Consider the following 23,943-nt stretch of genomic DNA (forward strand, 5'->3'; position numbering starts at 1 on the left):
TTTGGCTAAGTTCACAGCTGCTAGTATTCCAAGTGCTTTCAAGCAGCCAAAGCACTGGAAACGAAACGCTTTCGGCCTCTCCCCTCCCGGAGGGCTTCCTCCTCGGGTTGGTTTGGAAACTTCACCCGGACACCAAAGAAGCTCCGCCCCGGTAGTTTTGAACCGGCCGCTGGCCGAGACCCCGCCGGGCCCCCAGGCTCTGCCCTCGGGGAGGTGGCCTGGGGCCCGTCGCCAGGCCGAGAGGGGTGGGCTTCCTTGGAGGGCAAGCCCAGATCCCCCGGGGCGTCCGACCGGCCCGGGCCTGCAGGGCGGGGTGGGCTCATGGCCCATCCCTGACTGTGAAGATCCCCACGCCCCCCCATCTCACCACCGGGGGGGACCCCTGCCCCCCTCTAACTGAGGCCCCCAGTCCTGCACCCGCCCGCGCGTCCCCCTCCACCTGGCCCGGCCCGCGGGAGCCGCGCAGACCTCCACCCGGCCCGGCCGGCGGCGAGGGCGGCTGCGGCCTAGGGCGCCGGGCGGCCGCGAGCCTCCTCCCCCTCCCGGAAGCGCGGGGCGGGGTCCCCGGCCGGGCCGCGGGGGCGGGCGCGGGGGCCGGGCCGGGGCGGGGCGCGCTCGGCGCTCGCGGGCTGGGCCGGCGGTGCGCGCCCCACTCCGGCTCCAGGCGCCAGCGCGCGGGCCCAGGCCGCCCGGTTCCAGCCCAGCAGCAGCGGCGGTAGCAGCAGCGGCGGCCGTTCGCGGGGAGGCCCCGCGCTCCTCGCAGCCCCTCCCCGGCGCGGTGCATGGAGACGAGGCCCGCCGTCCGCCCCTGAGCCCGCCGCCCGGCCCAGAACCCACGGGGGGCTAGGGTGGCCTCGGGCTCCGGCCGGCCGGCCCCCCATCCCCCGCCCCCGGCCGCCCGAGGAGGGCTGCGCGCGGCCCGCGGGCCTCGTCGCCCGCGCGGATCGCCGCGGCCCGGCCGTCCCGTCCCAGGAAGTGGCCGTCCTGACCGCCATGGCTCACTCCCCGGTGCAGTCGGGCCTGCCCGGCATGCAGGTACAGGCAGGAACCCGGCCGCCGAGGGGCGGGAGGGATGCGCGGGCCGGGGCGGAAGCGGGGAACTTGGCGGTGTAAACACGGCCGCTCCCCCCACCCCCAGTTCCTCCGAACGCTGCCCCTTCCGGGGTCGTGCCGGCCTCCCGCGCCGCGCTCGCCGCCTCCGGGGCGCCCTGCCCGGCCCCGCGGCCCCGGTCTCGGGGGTGGGGTGGGGGCCGTGCAGGGACGTGGGGGGCCGCGGCCCGGAGGCGGCCCTCGCGGGTCGGGAGTCGCGGTGGTCCGGGGGGCGGAATGTGCGCTGCTGGCCGCGTCGCCCTCCTCGCGTCCCCCCTCGCGAGGAGCAGGCCCCGCGCCGGGCCATCCCCTGGGAAGAAGTGATGTGGAGAAATGCCCTTGGAGGCCCGGCTCGCTCTCGGGGCCCGGGTGCGGGCTAGGGGTGGGCGGCGGTGGAGGCCCTGGTCCCTCCCCACCCCCGCTACCCCGGAGAGGGGGGCCCCCGGGCGCGCCCCGGCTCGTCCCGGCGGGCGGAGGAGACAGGGCGGGGAGAGGAAGGGGTAAGCGCCAGCTCCGCTTTCAGCGCGTTTGTCCGAGCGCTTCCTCCCGGTGCAGACGGACGGGAAGGTGCGAAGCCTGGAAGCCCGTTCTGGAAGGGAGGAATCGATCGGACAGCATGCACTCGGACAGCGTGGGTCCCGGGACTCTGGGCTGGACTTGGAGACTCGATTGGATCCGGCCACTGAGAGTCCCTTCCCACTAACCCTCTCTGTGGCTACTCTGTGGCCTGTTGGCCTCCCAGGGACTTAATATTATTATTATTTTTTCTGGCGTGGGGGCGGGGAGAGACATTGAATTTCACATTTACCTAGATGTATCAACGAAAGTTTTTCGCCTTCGGGGATTATGTTTAGCCCTTTGAAAAATAAAACCACCTTCCTCGGCTAGTTTGTAATGTGTGTAAACGGGTAAATGGTGGCAAATGTTTGGGATTAAAAATCTCACGGAAGGGTTACGGTATCTCTCAAAAGTTTTGTTCCCCCCAGGTTAGCCGGGCGAGGGAACGTACGAACTTAAGTAAACAAGCACAAGTATCCGAGTGGATTATTTGTATTTCAGTGTTCAACGTGCTGTTTCGTTTTTGTGTGTTTTTTTTTTTTTCCTCCCCTCCCTCTTGAGGGCTGAGAAGTATTTGGACCACATGGGAGCCAGGAATCTGCCCCCTCATTAGAGAGAGATCTTTTCTCTCTCTAAATCCGAAGTAGAAAACTCGACTTCATTGTTCAGGTTTGATATCTAGAAAAATAGGAGCACAAAGTTACCTGGATTTTAGCTTTTTTTTTTTTTGAAGTGGAGTAACAGTTAACATTAATAACTTTACTGTGCTTAAAAAGAAAACTGTCCTTGAACCTCCTGTAAAGAGCTTTTAAACAACACGCATTTAAAAACCTAAGCTACTGCTGACCGCTAGGTAGAAATCAGATGTGGTTTCTTGGTATTTCCTAAAATTCCTGCTTTGGTTTGGTTTGAATTTAGAGACAGGAAAGCAGGGTGAACTGGGTAAAAATGTATTTCTGACCAGTAGAGCAAGAAGGACCTCTTGTAATGATTTGAAAAAAAAACAAAAAAACAACCAAAAACCACATTTGCTCAGTACTTTCTTGAGATATACTCTTATGCTGTTAATCAGGTTGTAATCTAGTACACATGGCCTGCTCAGTACTACCACTGAGGTGTAGTCAGCCTTTGTGGAAAGCGAATCTATTTAAAAAGGTACTTAAAGCCTCTCTGGCTGATGCCCTCAAGTCAGTATCAGATGGTTACCAGGTGGTTATCTAGTCTCAACACTTTTTTTGTCCTCACCTTTTAATTTTTTGCTTCAGGAGTGTGGGCCAGAATTCTTAGTCTTGGATAAGGAAGATACATTTCTTCAAAAAAGAAAAGTTTGCCTCCCCAACCATATTTCCTCCGTAAGGTTACCAGGGAGCTGTTTTTATTTTGCTTTGTCAGTATAAAGGCTGGTAAATTTTTATTTGGTTGAAACAACTAGGTTTTCAGCTGTTGCAGTTTTAGGGGCTCGAGGTGGCTTTGGACAGTCATCCCTGTGTTTGAAGTGCCTCCATACAATGTATGATGATTGTTTCTGATGTGCCATTTGGGAAGGAATAGTCTTTCCTTCTCCCTTCCACTCCAAAAGAAAAACAACGCACACATTTTATTTTCTGCTTTGAATCAGCAGCTGCTGCTGCCCAGGGAGGCCTTCCTCAGAGTTGTTATTGAGGATTAAATTAAAGGCACACCTGCCTCGGACGGCTTTCCAGGATAAAACGGGAGGAAAGTACTAACCCACCTGTGCCCTTACCCTGTTAATCCCATCTCCCTCCCTTTTTTCCTCTTTCATCTCCTGACCAGGATTTATGTGGAGATGGCTTAAAAATTTCAAGAAAGACAGCAGAGTGGATTCAGGCAGCCTAGGCAAAGATCCTTAAAAAAAAAAAACCAACCTGAATTAAAAGAATAATTGCAGTTAAAACATCCTTCTTCATTGTCTTGCAAATCATTTTTATGCCTCTTGATTCTTACTGGTACCATCTGAGGCGCAGGTGTAATTTATGTTATTTTCTAGAGGTGGAAACCAGCAGAAACTAATTGAACTGACCCAAGGTGAGAAGGTGCATTATGTGGCAATTTGTGACTAGAGACCAGGTCTTTCCTACTTTTGAACTCATACTCCTACTGGCCTTGCTGAATTACTGTCTTCTTATTACTTTAGCAGAAAGTAACATTTGTTTCATCCCTACTTGGATTTGCAGAAGGAATTAAAATATGAGATTGATATTTTGTTTGTTCCATCAGCAACTGTTATTGAACGCTGTTGTGCCAGGTACTCCATGAGGGGTTGATGGCTGTACGTCTGAATGAGTTATCCATTTTAATAACTGTTTCATAAGAGTTGGGGGTGGGGGACAGTTTTCCTTTTTTTTTTTAACCTCCCACATCCCAGTTTCATTAGCATTGGGGAAAAATGGAAATCACGAGCTGAATGTAGTAACTACAAATAGACATAAAGAAATTAGGTTGAGTGGTAGATTTAATAACTCCCTGTCCTTCATTGAACATTTGTTGCTTCTCAATTTAATTCAGATTAAAAGAGGAGCAAGCATCAGCTGGAGACAGCAGCACTGATCAGCTTTTAGTTGCAGAAGTTGTAAGTTAGAATTAAATCTTGGTTTATAAATTTCTATAATGGAATTTTATGAGTCACTTTAAACCTCTTTTGAACTGTGACCCATGTAAGAAATACATTTTACTTCAAGACCTGAAACTAAAAGTTTCAGAAGACAGTCCTAATCCTCACTCCTGTGTGCTGCTGTGCGATGCGTTTTATTAAAGAGAAGAAAGGAGCCGTTGCAAAACTAAATTGATTTCACAGCTGACTGGAGTATTGTCGTTCAGTCGCTAAGTCGTGTCCGACTCTTTGTGACCCATGGATTGCAGCACGCCAGGCTTCCGTGTCCTTCACTATCCTGGAATTTGCTCAGGCTCACTTCCATTGAGTCACTGATGCCATCCGATCGTCTCGTCCTCCCACTCAAGTCTGCTCTGTTGACGTGTAACACGTGTGTTGGGCCCAGTCAGCTCTAGCCTGTGTTGAGGATGTCATACATCCCAGGCGGCGCTAGTGGTAGAGATCCCACGGTCAATGCAGGAGCCGTAAAGAGACGTAGGTTCGATCCCTGGGTCGGGGAGATCCCCTGGAGGAGGGCATGGCCACCCACTCCAGTATTCTTGCCTGGAGAATCCCATCCACAGGGGACCCTGGTTTTCTGCAGTCCATAGGGTCACAAAGAGCCTTGATTGGAGCGACTTAACATGCAACTACATATAAGATAGTCTCATATTTGAAAGTACAGACCGTTGACAGGAAAAGCTGGAAAAGAAAAGTCTCTACTTGTCACCATCATCCTTCCATTTCTCCTGCTGCTTGGAGAACCCTTCGCTGAGAATGCCTTTTGCGAGGGGAGCGAGAAACGTTGAATGGCCATAGGCAGTGAGTTGGGACACTTCACCCGCGCTCTCGCTCCCCCTGGGGACACCCGTGCACGCTGGCGATCTGGAGACAAACAGAGGATGGCTGCACTTGATTGGGCCTTCAGCGCTCTCTGACTCTTCCTTCTGGGTGGCCCATCTCCACAGTTCTTTCCTGTTTCTGTGGAAGAGGCCTCCCCGCGTTCAGCCTCTTGACACCCTGCACCCTGGGCAGAGGTCGGTGTGAGTGTGTGGACTCGGTGTATTTGTGAGGTGGGGCGCCCTGAGGCACTGGAAGGGAAGGCCGATCTGTGGAGTGCGATCTGGCATTGGGCTGGATGGGGAGCCCGCATACACGCGGCGTGTTTCTCCAGCAGCCCCGGCAGGTGAAGCCTCCTTCTGGCCTGTCCTCAGGAAGTCTGCAGCCTAGCGAGGGCCGATCAGGGTGCTCTGCCGAGGAAGGTTCAGAAGGGTGGGGGGCCGCACACAGCAGGGCTCCGGGTTGGGCAAGTGAGCTCGAGGGGCCTCGCTGGGACCCGGAGCTGGAGCTGGAGGGGTGGCACCTGGGGTGAGGCCCTGCATTCCCTGCTGCCTGGGGCTGAGTGCTGTCAGAAGCCTGCTTCCTGCGTGTGGTGGGAGAAGGTGGAAGAATGCTGGGCGCGCTGGTGCCTGCTCAGAAGTTGGTGGCAGCTCTTCAGTGGTGAGCTTCGGGCCTCGTTGCTCCGTGGTATGCGGGATCTTCCCGGACCAGGGATCGAACCTGTGTCCCCTGCATTGGCAGGCGGGTTCTTATCCACTGTAGCACCAGGGAACTCTTAACCTTTGTTTTATAGTCTTTATTACTCTTTCATGCCCCTTGCATTTGTTCTGACCTTTTCCCAATGCGATGTTACAAGGAAAATAAAGACACTTTGCTGTTATTGTTAGTAGCGTGTTTTTAAGTTTTTTTAATATTCATTTCAAGACTTCATGTTTCCTTTTCTCTATCAGCAAAATTTAAGAAAGTTAAGAATTTGTTTTGCGTAAAGTCAGCTCTTGAGGGAGAGGGTTGTCAGAAGGTTAGAAAAAAGAAAACAGCTTGGAGGAGTCCAGGACGTTTTGGTTCTAATCCTGTATCAGGGAACGTTCTTGATAGTATCTCGCATGGAACCAGTCGACCTTCAAGTAGAAATTGGTCTGATTAGATTTTTCTGGGCCAATAACATAGCACAGGGTCCTGGAGGAGGGTGGTTACGTGTCCATGGCAGCCTCCATCGCCCTTTCTTGTTCCTTTCTGTAATTTTTGTGGCCATCTTTGAGTCACCGTTCTGGTGTGCACAATGGGGCTTACTTATTTGATGCAGATTGACACAGCTTTTCAGTTGAACAGTATTTTTCTAGGACTTGGGTTCAAGTTTCTCAGGAAATGAACCTGTTGGCAATTGCTGTGTGTTTTACAGTCAACACTGAGGCCGGTCCAGGAGTCTGAGGTTTTCTTGTGAAACAGGTCACTTTGCCCTCTTTTTGGGTAATTTCTCCCAGTGGTTCAGAGTTGCCGGCTAGGCAACTCCATACCTGCAGGAAATGGACCACACCCAACCAGCCCAGCTGGGGCTTTTTTGGTGCTTGGGCTGGGCTCAGCATTGTTATCAGTAATGGAATCTTGGGGCGGGCTGGAGTGCAGGAAATAAAAAGTTGACTCTGTTATCCCTCCATTGCTGCTCAGAGTCAGGCCCTGTCATCCGGCCGGCCCTTCCCCTCCCAGAATTTATTTGCAGTGTAATGCCTTTCAAACTCTCAGTGCCAAATGCTTTGAGGAGGACAAAAACAGGGCTGTTACAGCACCTGGCTCCTGGGTGATATGGAGTTTCCTAATCTTAAAGGGCTCCCTGGTTTCCAAGGTTTTGTTTGTTTCGTCGCTCAGTCGGGTCTGACTCTTTGCGATCCCATGGACTGCCGCATGCCAAGCTTCCCTGTCCTTCATCTTGTGTAGTTTGCTTGAACTCATGTCCATTGAGTCGGTGATGCCATCCAACCATCTCATCCTCTGTCGCCCACTTCTCCTGCCTTCAGTCTTTCCCAGCATCAGGGTCTTTTCCAGTAAGTCGGCTCTTTGCATCAGGTGGCCAAAGTATTGGAGCTTCAGCATTAGTCCTTCCAGTGAGTATTCAGGGTTGATTTCCTTTAGGATCAACTGGTTTGATCTTGCAGTCCAGGGGACTCTAAAGAGTCTTCTCCAGCACCTCAGTTTGAGAGCATCAGTTCTTTGGCGATCAGTCTTCATGGTCCAGCTCTCATATCTGTACATGACAACTGGAAAAACCATAGCTTTGACTACGTGGATCTTTGTTGGCAAAGTGATGTCTCTGCTTTTTAATATGCTGTCTAGATTTGTCATAGCTTTTCTTCCAAGGAGCAAGCATCTTTGAATTTTATGACTGTTGTCCACAGTGATTTTGGAGCCCACAATCTGTCACTGCTTCCACTTCTTCCCTATTTGTCATGAAGTGATGGGACCGGATGCCATGATCTTAGTTTTTTGAACGTTGAGTTTTAAGCCAACATTTTCACTCTCCTCACTCACCCTCATCAAAAGGCTCTTTAGTTCCCCTTTGCTTTCTGCCATTAGACTAGTACCAAGGTTGAGAGGAGAGAAATAAGATGTGCCTTGCTTGAGACAAATTATAAAACATCCCAGTTGTGGGTTAAAGGTATTTTGTGTACACCCCACTGGGGACAGCATTCCACTTACAGACTTTCGTATTTTCAGGAGGACCTCAGTCAGTAGAAGAGGCTGTGTGTTCAGCGCCCTGTTGGTATCTGAATACATTGTGGGAACTTTCTGAGTTTTATATTCATGCTTACCAGATAGTCTGCCTGTGTTTATCTTCCGGCTTAGTCCCTTCCTGTTTTTCAAAAGACTTTTCTGGCCCTAAGATTTGAAAGGACCCCATAGGTCCAGACACTTTGTCTTATAATTATTTAGGATTTTTTTTTTTTTAGTTTTTATTTAAAAAGTTGTGTATATGATAAAGGGTTTGTTGGAACAGAGGCTGTTCCTTGCCCTTTGCTTCCGTTTTCTCCTCCCTGAAGGCAGCCCCTTTGCTCTTGGCTGGCAGTTGCTGTTACTTCTTTGTTCACAAAGAGCATTTGCAAATAGGGTTTTCCCCTGTCTGTAGACTTTGGACCCCGACGCGTTGAGGATTTAGTTCTTGAGTCCTTGCCTCCTTCCCTGGCTTGTCCCTCCCCTCCCCATGCCCAGTGCAGTTACAGGGTAACTTGGGTCCGATGCGTGTGTGTACATTAACGGGACTCCAGAATCGCTAAGCCCAGCTGGTCATTACTAAACCAGGATTACTTTTTCAAGTCTTGTTTGGAAGTTCTTTTTTTGGAAATTGTTTTAGTCTGAGCTGCTGTTACAAAATAGCATTAAAAACCCTTAGTGGCTTAAACAAACACTTGTCACATTTTTGGAGGCTGGAAAGCCCAAGGTCAAGGCTCTGGCAGATTAGGTGTCTTCTGAGAGCCCAGGGGGTGGGGGTACTCGGGGGCTCCTTCCAAGGGCACCTTTGCCAATCCGCAGGGCTCCACTTTCGTGACCTAGTCATGTCCATCACACTGGTGGAGGGTTGGGTTTCACCATATGATGGGGTATGTGTGTTAGTTGCTCAGTCGTGTGCAACCCTTTGCGACCCCATGGACTGTAGCCCGCCGGGCTCCTCTGTCCATGGGATTCTCCAGGCAAGAATACTGAACTATATGATGGGGTAGGGGGTACTCATAAACGTTTAGTCCTTAGCAGCACTTGTAACTCACTCAACCCCAGCCCCAGACCAGTGGTTGAAACCTTCTCTCGGGGAGTCCAGGTGGAGCACACAGGCTGTCTGTCACGTTTCACTTCTTTGGAGACTCCTTCCCATGAGCCTCTTGGCCCAGACTACTGGCATCCTGGGTCGTCTCTACCTTCATCGCCCGGATTCCTCGAATTGCTGTCTTGGGTTGGCTCGTGTTCTGTGTCTCCTGCCATCATGGCTTCCACCACTGAGTTGGTGGAACATACCTTGTGGTGGCCTTCTTGTGAACAGGGTGCATGCGAGATAGTGTTTTTTTTGTTTGTTTGTTTTTTAAGGTCTTGGATATCTGCAAATTTCTTCTTTTTGCCTTTCTCCTCTGTTGATATTTTGGCAGTGTATTTAGTTACGGGTTGAAAATTATTTCCTCTAGAATCGTGACAGTGTCTCCACTGTTTATATTAATATTAAACAGATGAATAAACTAGAAGGTGAATTCCAAGGTCAGGACTGCCCAGACCATGGTGCACGGAGGGCCTTCTGAGCCGCTGTCCTCTTCCTCGTGGGATCTTGCCTTCTGGTTTCTCTTCGTCAGAAAGAGGCGGTGTACACACACCCTTGTTTTTCCGTGAGTCTGTCTGTGACCCCCACCTCCCCCGACTTGAATATCCCTTTTCCCTCTGTCTCTCACTTTCTGGTCTCAGGGTCCTGTGGACCCAGAACCGTTTTCAGGGCAGCCCGCAGTGTCTTGTCAGAGAAACTTTTGCTTAAGTTGACTGCTGTTTGGGGCGTGCAGCTGTGGTCTGGGCGTGAGTGTGGGCGTCCTGGGAGGACGGGGGTGGCACCGCCAGGGTGGGTCAGGTGCCATGCAACCCGGTTGCCCCTGGGCGTGTGTCCGGGACGAATGAAGAGCGAGCATCCCTGTGACCCCGTTCCTGGCTCTGTGCTGCTCCTCAGACGCTTGCATTAGTGGGCACTTGGCTCCAAGGCTGCACCTCTTACTGAAAACAAAGTACCTTTTGGGGGTAGAAGCACACGGTGATAAATGAGTGGAAATGGAAAGGAATCTAGAACTCGGGGGCCGGGCGTTGGCCAGCAGCTGTTTTCAGCACAGTTTTCTCAGCATCGCTGTAAAAATCCAGTTCAGTGCGGTTGACTCACAGTTGTCAAACTGGCACCTGAACTCCTGCTGAACCGAGAGCCTGCGGTAGGAAGCCCTGTGTGCACTACCTCCCGTGTGTGCAGTGCCGTATCGCGGCACCAGATGTTTCTTGAGAGGTAATTTGAAAAGAAAAAGAGGGGTGAGTACGAAGAACTGCTTTCTTCCTCAGCAGTTGCTACTGGGAGGCGGGTGGCTTTTTCCTTCTGCTTCGCTGGGGCACCTGGAGAGATAAGCAGGGAAAGATGGTCTTTGGGCGTTCCCACGTTGATGCCTGTCAAGGAGACTGTGGGGTCCTTGTAGGAAGGGAACTTTGTTCTCTTGCTCTCCTCCCAAGGGCCCCAGGCGGGGGCAGCTCATGCCCTTGGCCTATCCTCAGGGCTTCCGCTGCAAGAAGGGCTATTGGACCAGTTTTACAGATGTGAAAACTGAGGCTAAAGGAGATTGGACTGAGGCTCCGTGCCTGGGAGCAGAGCCCTGATTTTTAGCCCTCACTCCACCAGAGTGCCTCCTACCCAGCATTTCTGATCCTGCCCCGCCGTCCACGTGGCTGCTGTTTCCCTAAGGACCTGGTTGCTCCTCCAGCTTCTCTGAGACCACCCAGTCCAGGGCCGGTACCTGCTGGTATTTGAGGGCACTTTTATTTCCATGATTTTTTTTTACTTTTGAAGAAGATTTTGTTCATGTTCCAGGGCTATTTTTAATTGACTTCCTGGAGTTCGGAGGGTGGGTATTGGGGGAGGTGACTGGTTTCCATTCTCTTTCTCTCAGTTCTCTCTGCTGAGCCCTTAGGCCACCCTCCGGGCGGGAGAGCAGCCTTTGGCCTCTGTTTCTTGCCTCTCAGGGTGTTGCCCTGGTTGTTTTGAAACGTGCTGAAGTAGTAACTGGAAAAAGCAGCCTGTAACAGTGGTTTTTCAGTTTTCAGCGTTTACCCTCATCCATTGCCTGGAGGGCTTGGTAAAATGTAGACAGTCTGGGGTGGAGTGTGTGTTTCTAACAAGATGCCAGGTGTGCCAGGGCCAGTTTGAGAACCACTGCACCGCAGTTAAGCATCCTCATCACGGACGCACACTGTAGTGTCCATTTGCAGAGCGGCTCAGTGGGTAGTCAGTGCTGGCGAGTTGGGGCGTGTATTTCAGAAACCGACTTTGGAAGCACGGGTCTGACTTTGAAAGTTGAATAGGCTTTTCAGTGGAAAGAATTGCTGGACTCTAGCAACAAAGGTCCATCTAGTCAAAGCTGTGGTTTTTCCAGTAGTCGTGTATGGATGTGAGAGTTGAACCGTAAGGCAGCTGAGCGCCAAAGAATTGATGCGTTTGAACTGTAGTGTTGGAGAAGACTCTTGAGAGTCCCTTGGACTGCAAGGAGATCCAACCAGTCCGTCCTAAAGGAGATCAGTCCTGAATATTCATTGGAAGGACTGATGCTGAAGCTCCAATACCTGATGTGAAGAACTGACTCACTGGAAAAGACCCTGATATTGGGAAAGATGGAAGGCAGGAGGAGAAGGGGACAACAGAGGATGAGATGGTTGGATGGCATCACTGACTTGATGGATATGAGTTTGAGTAAGCTCTAGGAGTTGGCGATGGACAGGGAGGCCTGGCGTGCTGCAGTCCATGGGGTCACAAAGAGTCGGACACGGCTAAGTGACTGAACTGACTGAACTTAACCGTTTTAGTGTGTATTACACACTGGCTAAGGGGCAGAGGAAGACATGTGCTCCATGTCTGTCTGACTTTGGAACCTTGTGTTTTAAGAAATGCATCTCAGACTAGCCTTCGTGGTTCTTTTGGGAAACCCTGAGCCTGAACAAAGGTCCTGAGCCCGAAGCTCTTCTTCAGCGTTGTCAGAGTCGTCTCTCTCAACTGTTTGCATCAAGTCACCCCCTGCTTAAAACCCTTTGGTGGCTTCCTGACCAGATACAAACTCCAGCTGAGCACCCAGGACCCCCTCACCCTGCAGGGGACACTCCCTGCCCACCCCTCAGGGTCACCCCAGGGTCCTGTGCCTGGGAACCCCTGGCAAGCCATTAGTGTTTATATTCCGTCGCCTTTTCTCCCCCCTTGATTGGGTTGTGAGGAGAGACCTGCCGTGAAGGTCCCCGGTGTCCGCCTCCTAGCTGGTGCTCGGCCCAGGAAGGGGGCCTGCTGCTGTGCCTGGTGGAGGGTGGGGGGCAGCTAGGAAACGAGTGGGCGCCCCTGGGCAAAGTTGATCACAGTTGTTCTGCTTAACACTTAACGAAAGATCTGCATGTCTCTGAACTGAGAATACTATTCCAGACCAGTACTCTTTTCCATGTTTTGGAGGTCAGAGGTTTTGTGCTTTTGTGTAGAATTGGTTGATTTGATTTTTTAATTAAAAAACAGTCGATTTCTGTGTTGTTTAGTCGCTCAGTCATGTCCCACTCTTTGCGACTCCTTGGACTACAGCCCGCCAGGCTCCTGGGTCCATGGGATTTCTCAGGCAAGAATACTGGTGTGGGTTGCCATTTCCTTCTCCTGGGGATTTTTCTGACCCAGGGATCGAAACCTGAGTCTCCTGCTTTGGCAGGAAGATTCCTTACCGTCTGAGCCCCCCATTAGCGGCCCTTTATTAGCGTGTCCTGTGATTAGCTAGACTTGCTTATTTGAGGGTGGTTTTTGGTGGTGGGGAAGGGGTAGGGGACTTTTTCTTTTTTAACTGTGTTGTAATTTCTTTGCAGTTCATTGGGCATTTTCCAGTATGAGGGTGAATGGCATATGAAGCAGATTTAGGGGATGAACTGTATCCAGAAAGGCGGTTGTGAGGTCTGGGGGCTCTTCTCTTTCCTTTGTTAATAAAGGATCTGAAGGGTTTTTTTTTTTTTTTTTTTAAAGCCAAAACAAGAAAACCCCTTTTGTGTCATTCAGGATGTCTTCCTCCCAGTGTCTTCTTCAAGAAAAAATGAAGTGCTTACCTGGAGTGAAACTGCTTGGATTTCCTGGCCTGCTGACCCAGGCTGCCTGTATTTTTCTGTGCTGTGGGTGGGACATGCTTGGGTCTGAGTGGTGGGGATCTCAGGTCACCCTCCCCAGTGGGCCTGGGGCCTTCAGCGACCCCAGCACCAAGCCTGGCTATTGCGGGCTGAAATTCTGTTTCACCATACCGTGAAACAGAGCCATCTTCTAAAGTGATCACATAGTTTAGAATAGTTTTTAGTGGAAAAACAGTTTTCCCAGGAATCTACACATTTCCTGATCTTGTGGATCAGTTACTGCTTATGTGAAGCAAACGGTTTCATGAGAGGAGGCCTTCTCAGCTCTCCTCCCCAAATAAATACATACTGATATGTGTGTGCGTGCCTATAAAACGAGTTTTCATTTTTTACTTCTTTTATATTTCCAAAAGGAATAAAATAAAACCCTCAACATCCTGAAAATTAATGGGAGTGAAAAGTTATTAAGTTGATAAAATACTTTTAAGCCTGTAAAAAAAATTACTTATTTTAATTGGAGGATAATTACAATATTGTGATGGTTTTTGCCATACGTCAGTATGAATTGGCTGTAGTTATACATGTGTCCCCTCCATCCTGAAAACCCCTACCCCCTCCCTCCCCACTCCATCCCTCCCAAGTTGTCACAGAGGACTGGCTTTAGGTGCCCTGCGTCATACATCAAACTCCACACTGGTTATCTCTTTTACACATGGGAATGTATATGTTTCAGTGCTCTTCTCTCAACTCATCCCAGCTTCTCTTTCTCCCACAAGCCTATTTAATGTGGCAAAATTCTCAACATTCTGAGATATTTTATATTTTATACCTAGCCTGTTGCATCAGTTATTTCTTTATATGTTAGCTGAAGCCATTAAGTGATGCGGTTTTTGAAATTCCATGAAAACGATTCTCTCTTGGTTCATCTTTTTGCATCAGAGCAGCGATGATCCAGTTCAGAAGGGGTGGGGATGGGGTGGGAGGTGCTGGGCAGGGCGGTGGGGGGGTTGCCCTGAGGACTTCGGGAGGTGCTGGGCAGGGCGGTGGGGGGGTTGCCCTGAGGACTTCTGGCCACTTTGCACATCATGAAGTGGGGGTTTGAGGAGGAGAGTGTCTAACTTCCTCATGTTAAGTCCAGAAATGGAGGAACACCTTCAGTCCATTGGCCATTAAACTGCTTTTAAAGCAGGAGCATCTGTAAACCCACCTCTTGAATATAGCTGTCTTCCAGTCGTCATCTTTGTATGCGTGTCTCTCTAATGAAGGCAGTCACACGTAGGTGCACTTGGTGTATTGTTTTCCATCTAGAAATGGATCGTGAATATCACGCCCGTTTCCCTGCAGTTTTCCTTGTGACGATTTTAATGGCGTTTCTGACTCACCTCCTTAACGTGGGGCCTGCCCATCCTCAGGACACACAGTTCTAGCCAGAAACGCGTTCCCGTTTGGCTCTGCTGGTGGAGATGGAATTACCTTGCTGCTTTTTCCTTTTGCCTTTAGAGAAAGAAAAATTAGTCATCCTCCCCCTCCCACAACAGTGTTATTGGAAAGCACTGGTTGTTGTCATTTAACAAGTTTTTGTTGGTAATTGCTTCACTTAACACGAGTGAGTTAGATAGCTCTCCTTGTGTTATTACATATTCACTCTGGGCCCCTTGCCCTGTAACAGTTGTGTGGACAGGAACCTGCAGAGACTATGCGTGTGTATGTGTGTGTACACGTGTGTGTAACAGCATTGTGTGTGTGTGTGTGTACACGCGTGTGTAACAGTGAACATTAACTCAGAACAACACAGCCGATCTCCTTTCCTGACTGCCTGTCCTCTGTGGATGCGGGATGTGGAGTTCTGCCTGGCTGAATCGCATTCTTCCTGGTTGTTCTTCAGATGGATATTTTGTGTATGTGATAAAAGTCCTAGTTTTGAAACAGCTTTTTATGTCCTGCGTGTCTCTTTTTAGTCTTTGAATGAAAAGTTGTAGAAGATGTAGAAATTAGCAGGTGTAATAATAGGTGCAAATAATAATAGGTGCAAATATTGTGACTTAAAAATTTAATCATTGCTGCGAATGAACAGTCCTCCCGCCCCCCCCACCCCAGATGAGGATGAATGTGTCTCTCCCTAGTTTTGTCTTGAGTGATGGGGCCTCAGTCAGTGAAGTCGTGCAGACTGGAGAGTCCTCCCACCCCCCCACTCCCCTCCCTTGCCCCGACCCCAGATGAGGATGAATGTGTCTTTCCCTAGTTTTGTCTTGAGTGATGGGGCTGCAGTCAGTGAAGTCACGCAGACCGTGCGTACGTGTTTTCTTCCTGCCCTTCTTTCAGCCCGCGCGCCTGAGCGAGGCTGTGCTGGTGGTAATGGCGCCTGCCTTGCCCGAGCCACTTAAGGTTTTCCCGACATGTGGGTTCTGATCAGTTTAGGTCTCCCCACCTCCAGGGGAGTTACGAAAAACTCTTCGGTCCCAGAGACTTTGAGGATTCAGTTAAGGGGCACTGACCTGCGTTACTGGATTTCTATCATGTTTGATGAATAGAAAAACGTAGGGAAACATACACAGCAATGATATGAAAATACAGCATGACTGAATTTTGCTAGAACCGATTTGCTTTTTTCTTTATTCAGACTTAAAACATTTTTCCTTATTGTGTGACTGATTGTCTTCAGTTATTTGTTTCACTCTTACAAAAGTGATCACAGAAAGGGAAACTGTTGGGGAAGAGAACAATGAAAGAAATAGAGGACGTGTTGTCAGACTTTATAAAAGAGCTTTGCTATTTGAAGCTGAAATTCTATGTAGTAATGTAGTCAGTGTGTCCATTTTACTTTATAGTACTTTATAAAACACAATAAGGGATTTATTAATGTTTTTATTTGTAATTTCTATGATCACCTCTGTTACAATTTGATACAAAAAAAAAAAGCAGATTGATTTCATGTGTCTGAAATAAAGTTTAAAATATGGGCAATCCCCAAGTACATTTCAGATTTCATTTGTAAGTTTGTTGGTTAGAAGTGCAGCCTGTTTTTTTTTTTAACAGAAATGAATTTGTAAACAGTGGTTAAATTGTGAGGCTAGGCTTGAAAAGCCTAACTGACTGTGAGTTAAGAGTTTCTGGTTCTTCAGGCAGGAAGCTAGTTGGTGTAAGAGAGCTGGAAAAGAAGGAAGATTTTTCTTTGCAACTCTTGGTGCAGGCCTGGTTCCGTGCAACATCTGAGTTCAGGTTGGTCTCTCGTCCTACTGGGCCTCCCTGCTACCGCCAGGACCCTTGTTCTCCATCCTTGGATGCCTTCCTCATATCGCATCTCTGGCGTGAGCCCCTCTTTGCTACATTTCATTGAGAAGTTCTCCGTGAAAGTTCCTATTCTTTGTTTTAAAATTGATTTTAGTTAGTCGTTGGGAAAGCATTTATACAAGTTCATACCGGTAGCAATCTTCCTCAGTGAGAGGAAGAAGGTATGTTGATCTAAGCAGATGCCTAACAGGTAGAATGTGAGGCAGGGAAGGACTGATGGCATGGGCCAGGCATGATGTCTAGGGCTGCAGAAGAGTCTGTGCTGGCATTGATGAGGAAGAGGAATGATAACCCTGACTTCAGGGAGCTTACAGTCTAAGAGCAGAGGCATGCGAGTGAACGCTTTCACTGGTACACATGCAGTTGTAGAAGGAAGTATAAGGCCCAGAAGTAGCACCGAGGAGGAGTAATTATATTGAGAGGTGGCAGTTTGAAGATCAATGAAGGAAATGATGCCTGAGCTCTTTTTTTAAAAGAAGGCACAAGGAATCCAGGCTTCCCTGGTGGCTCCTGCAGGAGACCCGAGTTCGATCCCTGGAGCAGGTGGGTGGCAACCCACTCCTGTATTCTTGCCTGGTTGAAATCCCATAGAGAGAGGGGCCTGGCGAACTACAACAGTCCCTGGGGTCGCAAAAAGTCGGCACGAGTGAGCGACCCCCGCACATACACACAGAGGGAATCTAGACAGAATAGAGTATTTAAAAGCATAGGAGGGTTTTTTGGTTTTGTTTTAATAGCACAGAGTGTTGGGAAAAGGGCAGGGAATTCAGTTTTGCAGGACTGTTAAAGAACAAGATAGACGAAGTTGAAAAGGGAACCAGCTCATAAAGGACTGTGCTTAGCGTTTCGGGCTTTGGTTAAGTGATGCAGCATTGCGGAGAATGTTTGAAGGGGCAGAATGAGACCAGTTTTTGTTTTGACAGTTTGGTGCTTGGACTGGAGGAGGGGTGGAGGGTTGGCTGTTGATGGACTGTTGGTGGACAGAGGTCTCATATGTGGATGGGATTCAGGAGGGAGCTGTGGGTGGAATGAGCCGGCTTGGTGATAGGGACTGGGCTGGAGGGAGGGTGGAGTCCGGGCATGGCCCCTCGGGATCTGGCCTGGGTGTAGGGGTGAGTGAGTCACGGGGCCACCTATTGGCATAGACGAGGAAGAGGCTACACAGATAGAGTTTCTGTTTCAGAGGACGGGAATGCAGGTGGAGGGACAGAATGGTTGGTTACGTGCATGGGCCTGGAGCTCGGGTGAAGAGTCCAGGCTAGGGACTGACCAGGCTACTGATTTATGAATGAGGTCATCAGGGTGGTTAGCCTCCTGAGGAGGGGCGTGGGCACTGTGGGGAGGGCTGTTGGAGAGGGCGTAGCCCTCGTTCAGCTCTCAGAGGCATCTGCTGTCCCACCCCGCTTTACCTGTTAGGCACCTGTGAGGCCTTCTGCGCTGAGCTCTGCTGCCGTCACAGCATCAGTGATTTCCATCCTGGCCCCAGGATGGGGGGCGAGGTGGGCAGGGAGGGGCACCGTGTGGCTTGTCTGTCTGTCCCCAGCGGGAGCAGTTCATGAGCTGATTGTCCAGAAGTCCAGAGCAGCTTGTCGTTGCTTGGGTGATGGGAGTTTGATTAGATAAACCGTATGCCAGCGTTCCAAATACCTAGTACAGACTTAGTTTTGACCCCGCCAGTCTTGGATGTGTAGTTTGATGAATGGTATGCCTGAAGTGGCTCAGAAAATAACTTTCTGAGCTGGAGAGCAGAATTTTGCAAGAATGTTGTTCAGACGTCTCAGACCTCGGTTAAACTTGCAGAAATCGTTGTAGAAGCCCCTTTTGCTCAGTGGATAAATCTTGTCCAACTCTCTTGCGACCCCATGGACTGTAGCCAGCCAGGCTTCTCTGTCCATGAGCTTTTCTAAGCAAGAATACTCGAGTGGGTTGCTGTTTCCTTCTCCAGGGGATCTTCCCCATCCAGGGATTGAACCTGGGTCTCCTGCATTGCAGGCGGATTCTTTACCGCTTAAGCCACTGGGAAAGCCCATCGAAGCCTCTAGGTTAACTTTAACCCCAACCAAGCTTTCTTGTTACCCCAGACGGGTGATGCTGGGTTTCCTGTGGTGCTTCTTACCTGGCCTGGTGCAGCCTGGAGAGTAATAGGGAAAAAGGAAAGCCGTGTTCGGGGTGGATTTTTTTGGATTATGTTATTAAAATAATTCTCTTTAATAGTTGTACAGGTTAAGCATCCTAAAATGCTAGTTTTAAATGAGAAGGGGATTTTGGAGTTTGAGTCGGTTTACTTTTAGTTTTATCTAATCTCTGAGGAAGCACGATATTTTAGAACACTTGGGGGTCTGGGGGGTGTCCATTTATAAAACTTGACAGGTTAAATCAGATCTCCTGTTTTATTACAGTTTTAGCCAAAGGTGATTTTAATAATTAAAGTGAAGTGGCCCATTTGAAAATTCCCTTCGGTAAAGAGCAGTGGCCGTAAGTGTTTTGGGGAAGTATGGACTGGCTGGGGGAGTGGGTAACTGGAGCAATGAAGATTACTCATTTTTAAAAACAAACTTTATTTTTTTAGAGCAGTTGAGGTTCACAGCAAAATTGAGCAGAATATGCGGAGATTTTCCCAGGCCCTCTGTGCTGCTCGTCACTGTCAGCCTCCTGCACCGGACTCTTGTAGTTTTTTATTAGGGATGAACCTTCTGTGACACATACTTGTCACCCAAAGTCCATAGTTGCCATGGGACAGCGCATTGCAGTCTGTGGGTTTTAATAAATGTGTCAGGACGTGCATCCTCCCTTCTGGTGCCCTGCAGAAGAGTTTCACTGCCCTAAAACATCAAGGAGGGCGTTCTTAAATGACGTCACTTTCATCCGACTGAAGTGGTTTTTTGTGAATGTACGCCATTTCCCAAACCTCATCAGCTTCTGCAGTTTCTGGTGTGTCTTGGGTGGTGGCCCCGCGGTTGCCTGTGTCCCTGTGACCACGAACGCCGCTCACACTTGGGGTTCTCGGGGCGTCCAGACCCAGTGTGCCACCTCAGAAAGAAGTGAGTGGCTCTTGGCAGCCACCCCCCCACCCCCACCCCCGAACCCAACAGGGAGATTCTGTGACAATGCACTTCTGCACAGCTCATTTCGGTTCTTTGACCCTTCAATTACTTTGAGACTAACTTAAAAATCTAAGTGTCCAAAAACTGAAAATGGAAGCACCTCCTTCTCTAAGTAGGTTCCTCCCCTTTTTTTGTCTGGACTCCCTCATTCTGTCCTTTCCCAGCGGGGTTGAGTGGATGGAGCTCTCCCTCAGGGATGGATGGGTGCTGACTCAGCCTCTGTGGGGCTGTGTGTGTGTGTGTGTGTGTGAAGAAGGGACAAACACCCACGTGGTGCACACCCCACTCCACCCCTACCCCCCCGCCAATGTAAAGATTCCTGTTAAAAAAAGTTGAGCTGTTAAAAATGTTACTTTATTAAAAATATTATAGCAGTAGTGTATAATCGTTAAAGAGAAAAAACAATGCAGGATTGTATGATTTTGTTCCCCAGGGGAGTAACGTATGTTGAAGGCAAGGAGTCTGGTTGTTGAATTGCAAAGGCGTGCTCACTGTCTTGCGTTCAGAACTGAAGGGAAGGCTGGGGTTTCCATTTGATGGTTTTTTCTCTTCCCTTGTGCAGCAGTTCCATCAGAAATGTCACTAACCTCTAATCAGGACCCTTGAAGCAGTTGGGTTTCTCCCAGCACTTAAGTGCTTTTCATGTTCCTAATGAGACATGAGACTCATTCGTCAACCAGCAGAGGCTTAGTCTGCTGTGTTAAGGCGCCATGCTCGGGGCTGGCAGGGGCGAGCTGTGCCCGCTCTCCTTAATGCACTGACAGCTATGGGCAGGCTCCAGTGAGTGATGGCAGTCTAGGGTGAGGTAACTGAAGTGAGTGAAAGCGAAAGAGAGGAGGCCTTAGGCAGTCTAGGGTGAGAGAAAGTGAGAGAGAGAAAGGAGGCCTTCCTGGAGCAGGCGGCATGGCACGCAAGTGTGTATTTGAGCAGTTCTTCAAGGCGCTCTGGTGGGTCAGCACTCTCCAGGCCGACGGGTCTGCTCCGCGAATTGGCTGTAGGTTGGGGTGACTGGTGTAGTAAGGTGACGGGTTTTCCTTGCCTTCTCCCACCTGAGATGATGGGGCAGAGCAGGTGTGGGGCACTGTTGGTTTGGAGTAGGATACAAGTGTTGAAAAACGAAGGGGAAGTGTGATGGGGGCTTCAGATCAGGTGGTCTCTCCTGACTTGGATGGACAATCCAGACCAGTCCTAAAGGGGGCTTAGCTTCTTTCTGGTTTGCTTGAGGAAGAGGTAATAAGGAGCAATTGGAAACCTGGGTGGGCTTGATACGTACGGTATTCTGTGTGTGTCTTTTTTTAAAAAAAGTTGAGCTTAGTCTTCATTCCTGATTCAGAAGAGAGATGTTTTTGTTTCCTTTTTTTAAATTGGACTGAACACACTTGAAGCAGAGTAGACAGTGTAGATGGTCTCATTTTCTTGTGCATAGTTAGAATCGGGCCTCTCAGACAAGACAGGACAGTTTTGTTTTACAAAAATGACTAGGAAGTTAGTGATTTTACATGGGAGCCAAGAGCCCTGGGGCTGGTTTCTCTGGTCCAGGAAAAGGATTGCTGTGTCCGTGAACCCTTACGGGAGGCCAGGCTATCAGGAAGCACAGTTAGACTTGGTGACAGTTAACTGGTCGTTTGTCTTTTGAGAAGACAAAACTATAGGGGGGAGTCTGCTCCTCTTGAAAGTGGGGCAGGGAAGAGGGGTAGGAGAATCAAGCTTTCATGTTTTCTGAAGAATTAGCTCAGTTGGCAGCAACCAGTGGTGAAGTTTTGGTGAGTTAGGGTGACCACAGCCCCTTTGCGGAGGATGGAACTTGGCTGTCGTGGGGGACCCTGCAGAGTCACAACCCCAGTCCCTAGAAATAACGTCGTTATGAGTTAAATGAGTGAGTGAGGTTCCTGTAGAAAAAGTCAGGGTCATTCAGTTAAAGAGTTGTAAGGGGTGACAGCCTGGTCTGAGGTTCCGCAAGCAGAAGCAGGGAGGGAAGAGGTGTGTGGCTGACGGAGGAAGTCGCTAAGCTTTGTCGATGGTTAGCTGATGATATTTCAAGGGGTTGCAGCAAAAAGTCCTTCTCGCTGAAGCCTTTGCGTTTCCCAGCCTGTGTCACCTGTAGTCTCAGGATGGAGCTTCCCGTGCGGTTGTATTAGCAACAGCCCGGTTGCAGAGGCCTCTGAGTCGGGACCACTCTGGTCCTAAACCTGGGTCACGATTCCAGGCTTTGTCTACTTACTGTTACTTAGGGTTTGCCTGAGAGATCAGAATGCACGTTGAAGGTCATGCAGTAGATTAAGTAGTTCATTTGTGTTTCCTAGAGAAAGACTTGGCATGTGGGAGGCGAGTGATGTGTGTATGTGGTCAGACATGTGCTTTGAGGATAAACCCTTGAGATGGGTCAGCTGCTTGACACTTGGTGATTTGTCTGTCCATATCCAGCCATTAGTTGAAATTTACAGGGTGCCAGTTGTCTGCATTTCAGCGACAACTGCATGAAATTTGGCAGTCATGAGGCAGAAGAGGAATGCAGCTAAGGCTTCAGGTCAAACTGGAGTGGGAACCCAGGATCATTTGTTATGTGCAGCTTTCAAAGTTAATTTTCATATTTTATTCTCAGGAAAACTATAGTATACATATATGCGCCTTTCTGTCCTTTTACAGTTGAATAAACTAAGTCCTAGAGAATCAACTCACTAGTACGGAGGTGGGTTTGAACCCGGGCATCTGGCCTTGGGCGCCATGTTCTTTCTTCACACTGTGCCCGATGTTGCAGTGGATTTCCGTACTGGAGTGGAGACTTAGGGTGTGAGTGGAGTTCTCAAGGGAGAAGGGAGGGACTGGTGACCCAGCCCCATAGATGGCATCCATTCCCTGAGGGTTTGGTGGTTGTTGTTCAGTCACTCAACTCAGAGAGTTGACTTTGTGACCATGACCTCATGGACTGCAGCACGCCAGGCTTTCCTGTCCTTCACCATCTCCCAGCGTTTGCTCAAACTCATGTCCACTGAGTCTGTGATTCCATCCAACTGTCTCGTCCTCTGTCGTCCCCTTCTCCTCCTGCCTTCAGTCTTTCCCAGCATCAGGGTCTTTTCCAATGAGTCGGTTCTTCTCATCAGGTGGCCAGTGTGGTGGAGCCAGAGGGTTTAGCAGCAGATGGTTGAGTATGGGTAAGACCGCAGCTGGGGGCCCGATACATCGGAGGGATTGACTGAAGCTGTGAGGCTGACATCTAGAAAAGGTTAGCTGTTTGTGTCGTGCTTTTCTTTTCAGTTTGTTCAGTTTTGGTCAGGAGGAGTCGGTAATAAGGCCAAGATTATTGGGTTGATCGCTAAAAAAACTGGGGGCCTTGCAGAGAAAACAGTGATGGGCAGTTAAAGCTGACAGCTCCTAACCTCCCCTCCGCCACTCTCATGGCAACCATACCCTTTTGAGAGTCAGCAGACAAAAAGGTGTCTCAGTGCAAAGCACTGAGGAAAAGCATCTCACAGTCAGTACCCTGTTGACGTTTTCTTTTTATGGGCATCATCTTTTAAATTTTTACTTCTTTTTGGCTGCGCTGGGTTTTCCTTGCGGTGCACGGGCTTCTTTTGTGGAGCTCCGGCTCTTGGTGCCCGAGAGCTGCCCAGCAGTTGCAGCTGCTGGTCTCCAGAGCACAGGCTCAATAGTTGTGGCGCACGGACTTTGTTGTTTCCTGGCATGTGGGTTCTTCCCGGACCAGGAATCAAATCCGTGTCTCCTGCATTGGCAGGTGGATTCTTTATCACTGAGCCACCAGGGAAGCCCTGTTGTTAAGTTTTTAATGTAAAAAAGTCATGCCTTCAAACAACCCTGGTGGCTCAGACAGTAAAGTGTCTGCCCGTGACGCAGGAGACACGGGTTCGATCCCTGGGTTGGGAAGATCCCCTGGAGAAGGAAATGGCAACCCACTCCGGTACTCTTGCCTAGAAAATGCCATGGATGGAGGAGCCTGGTGGGCTACAGTCCATGGGGTCGCAAAGAGTCGGACACAACTGAGTGACTTCACTTCTCTTTAAAACAAGTATAGAAGGAAGGAGCTCTGAGGTTCTTACAGGGCCCCAGGGATCAAAGCTCTAAGAGGGTTCACATGACACTCACAAAGAGTCAACGTGTTATGTCAGTTTTTAGTTGAGAAAATCCGTCTTCTTGGCTCTTTGGAGCTTGCTGCTTGGTTCTCGGTGTCTTTTTGGAAGTCAGAAACGGGACTTAAGTTTCCAGGCTGGAGGTTGTAGCACCTGCACTTGTGGGGTTGGAGATACGCAGGCTTTTTTGGGTGATAAAGGGCCCTTGTCTTCGGGGTGGCTGGAAGGAGGCCTGGCGAAAGGAGAGAGGGCAGTCCTCAGCGGGCGAGGCTTCCGCTGCCTCCGAGAAGCACCGGAGTTGGCCTCTGTTCACCGTGTTCTTGGCAGAATCGGTCACCTTGCGGCGATACATCCACAGCACCTAAGCTTTTTGACAGATCTGATAATTTCATCATTAAAAACCGGAAAAATCCAGAAAGGCTTTTAAAATGAATGATTCAAATGCTGCTTGATTTTGTGACATTATTGGAAAGAAGGAAAGCAGGTGTTTGACAGCGGAGGGTGGGAGGCTCTTTCCATC

The 23,943-nt window shown here is 49.7% G+C and overlaps 1 protein-coding gene across 1 annotated transcript in view; it reads left to right on the top strand.

Moving 5' to 3' along the window:
* Positions 1–603: 603 nt before the first annotated feature.
* Positions 604–23,943, top strand: part of STK24 (serine/threonine kinase 24) — a 91,689-nt gene continuing 68,349 nt past the window's right edge. Inside the window, exon 1 of the mRNA XM_070380804.1 lies at positions 604–1,035. Within this exon, the coding sequence (XP_070236905.1) occupies positions 994–1,035 (42 nt within the window). The 5' untranslated portion in view covers positions 604–993. The remainder of the gene's footprint in view (positions 1,036–23,943) is intronic.

Source organism: Bos mutus, chromosome 12 (genome assembly GCF_027580195.1).
Source record: "Bos mutus isolate GX-2022 chromosome 12, NWIPB_WYAK_1.1, whole genome shotgun sequence".
Taxonomy (NCBI): domain Eukaryota; kingdom Metazoa; phylum Chordata; class Mammalia; order Artiodactyla; family Bovidae; genus Bos; species Bos mutus.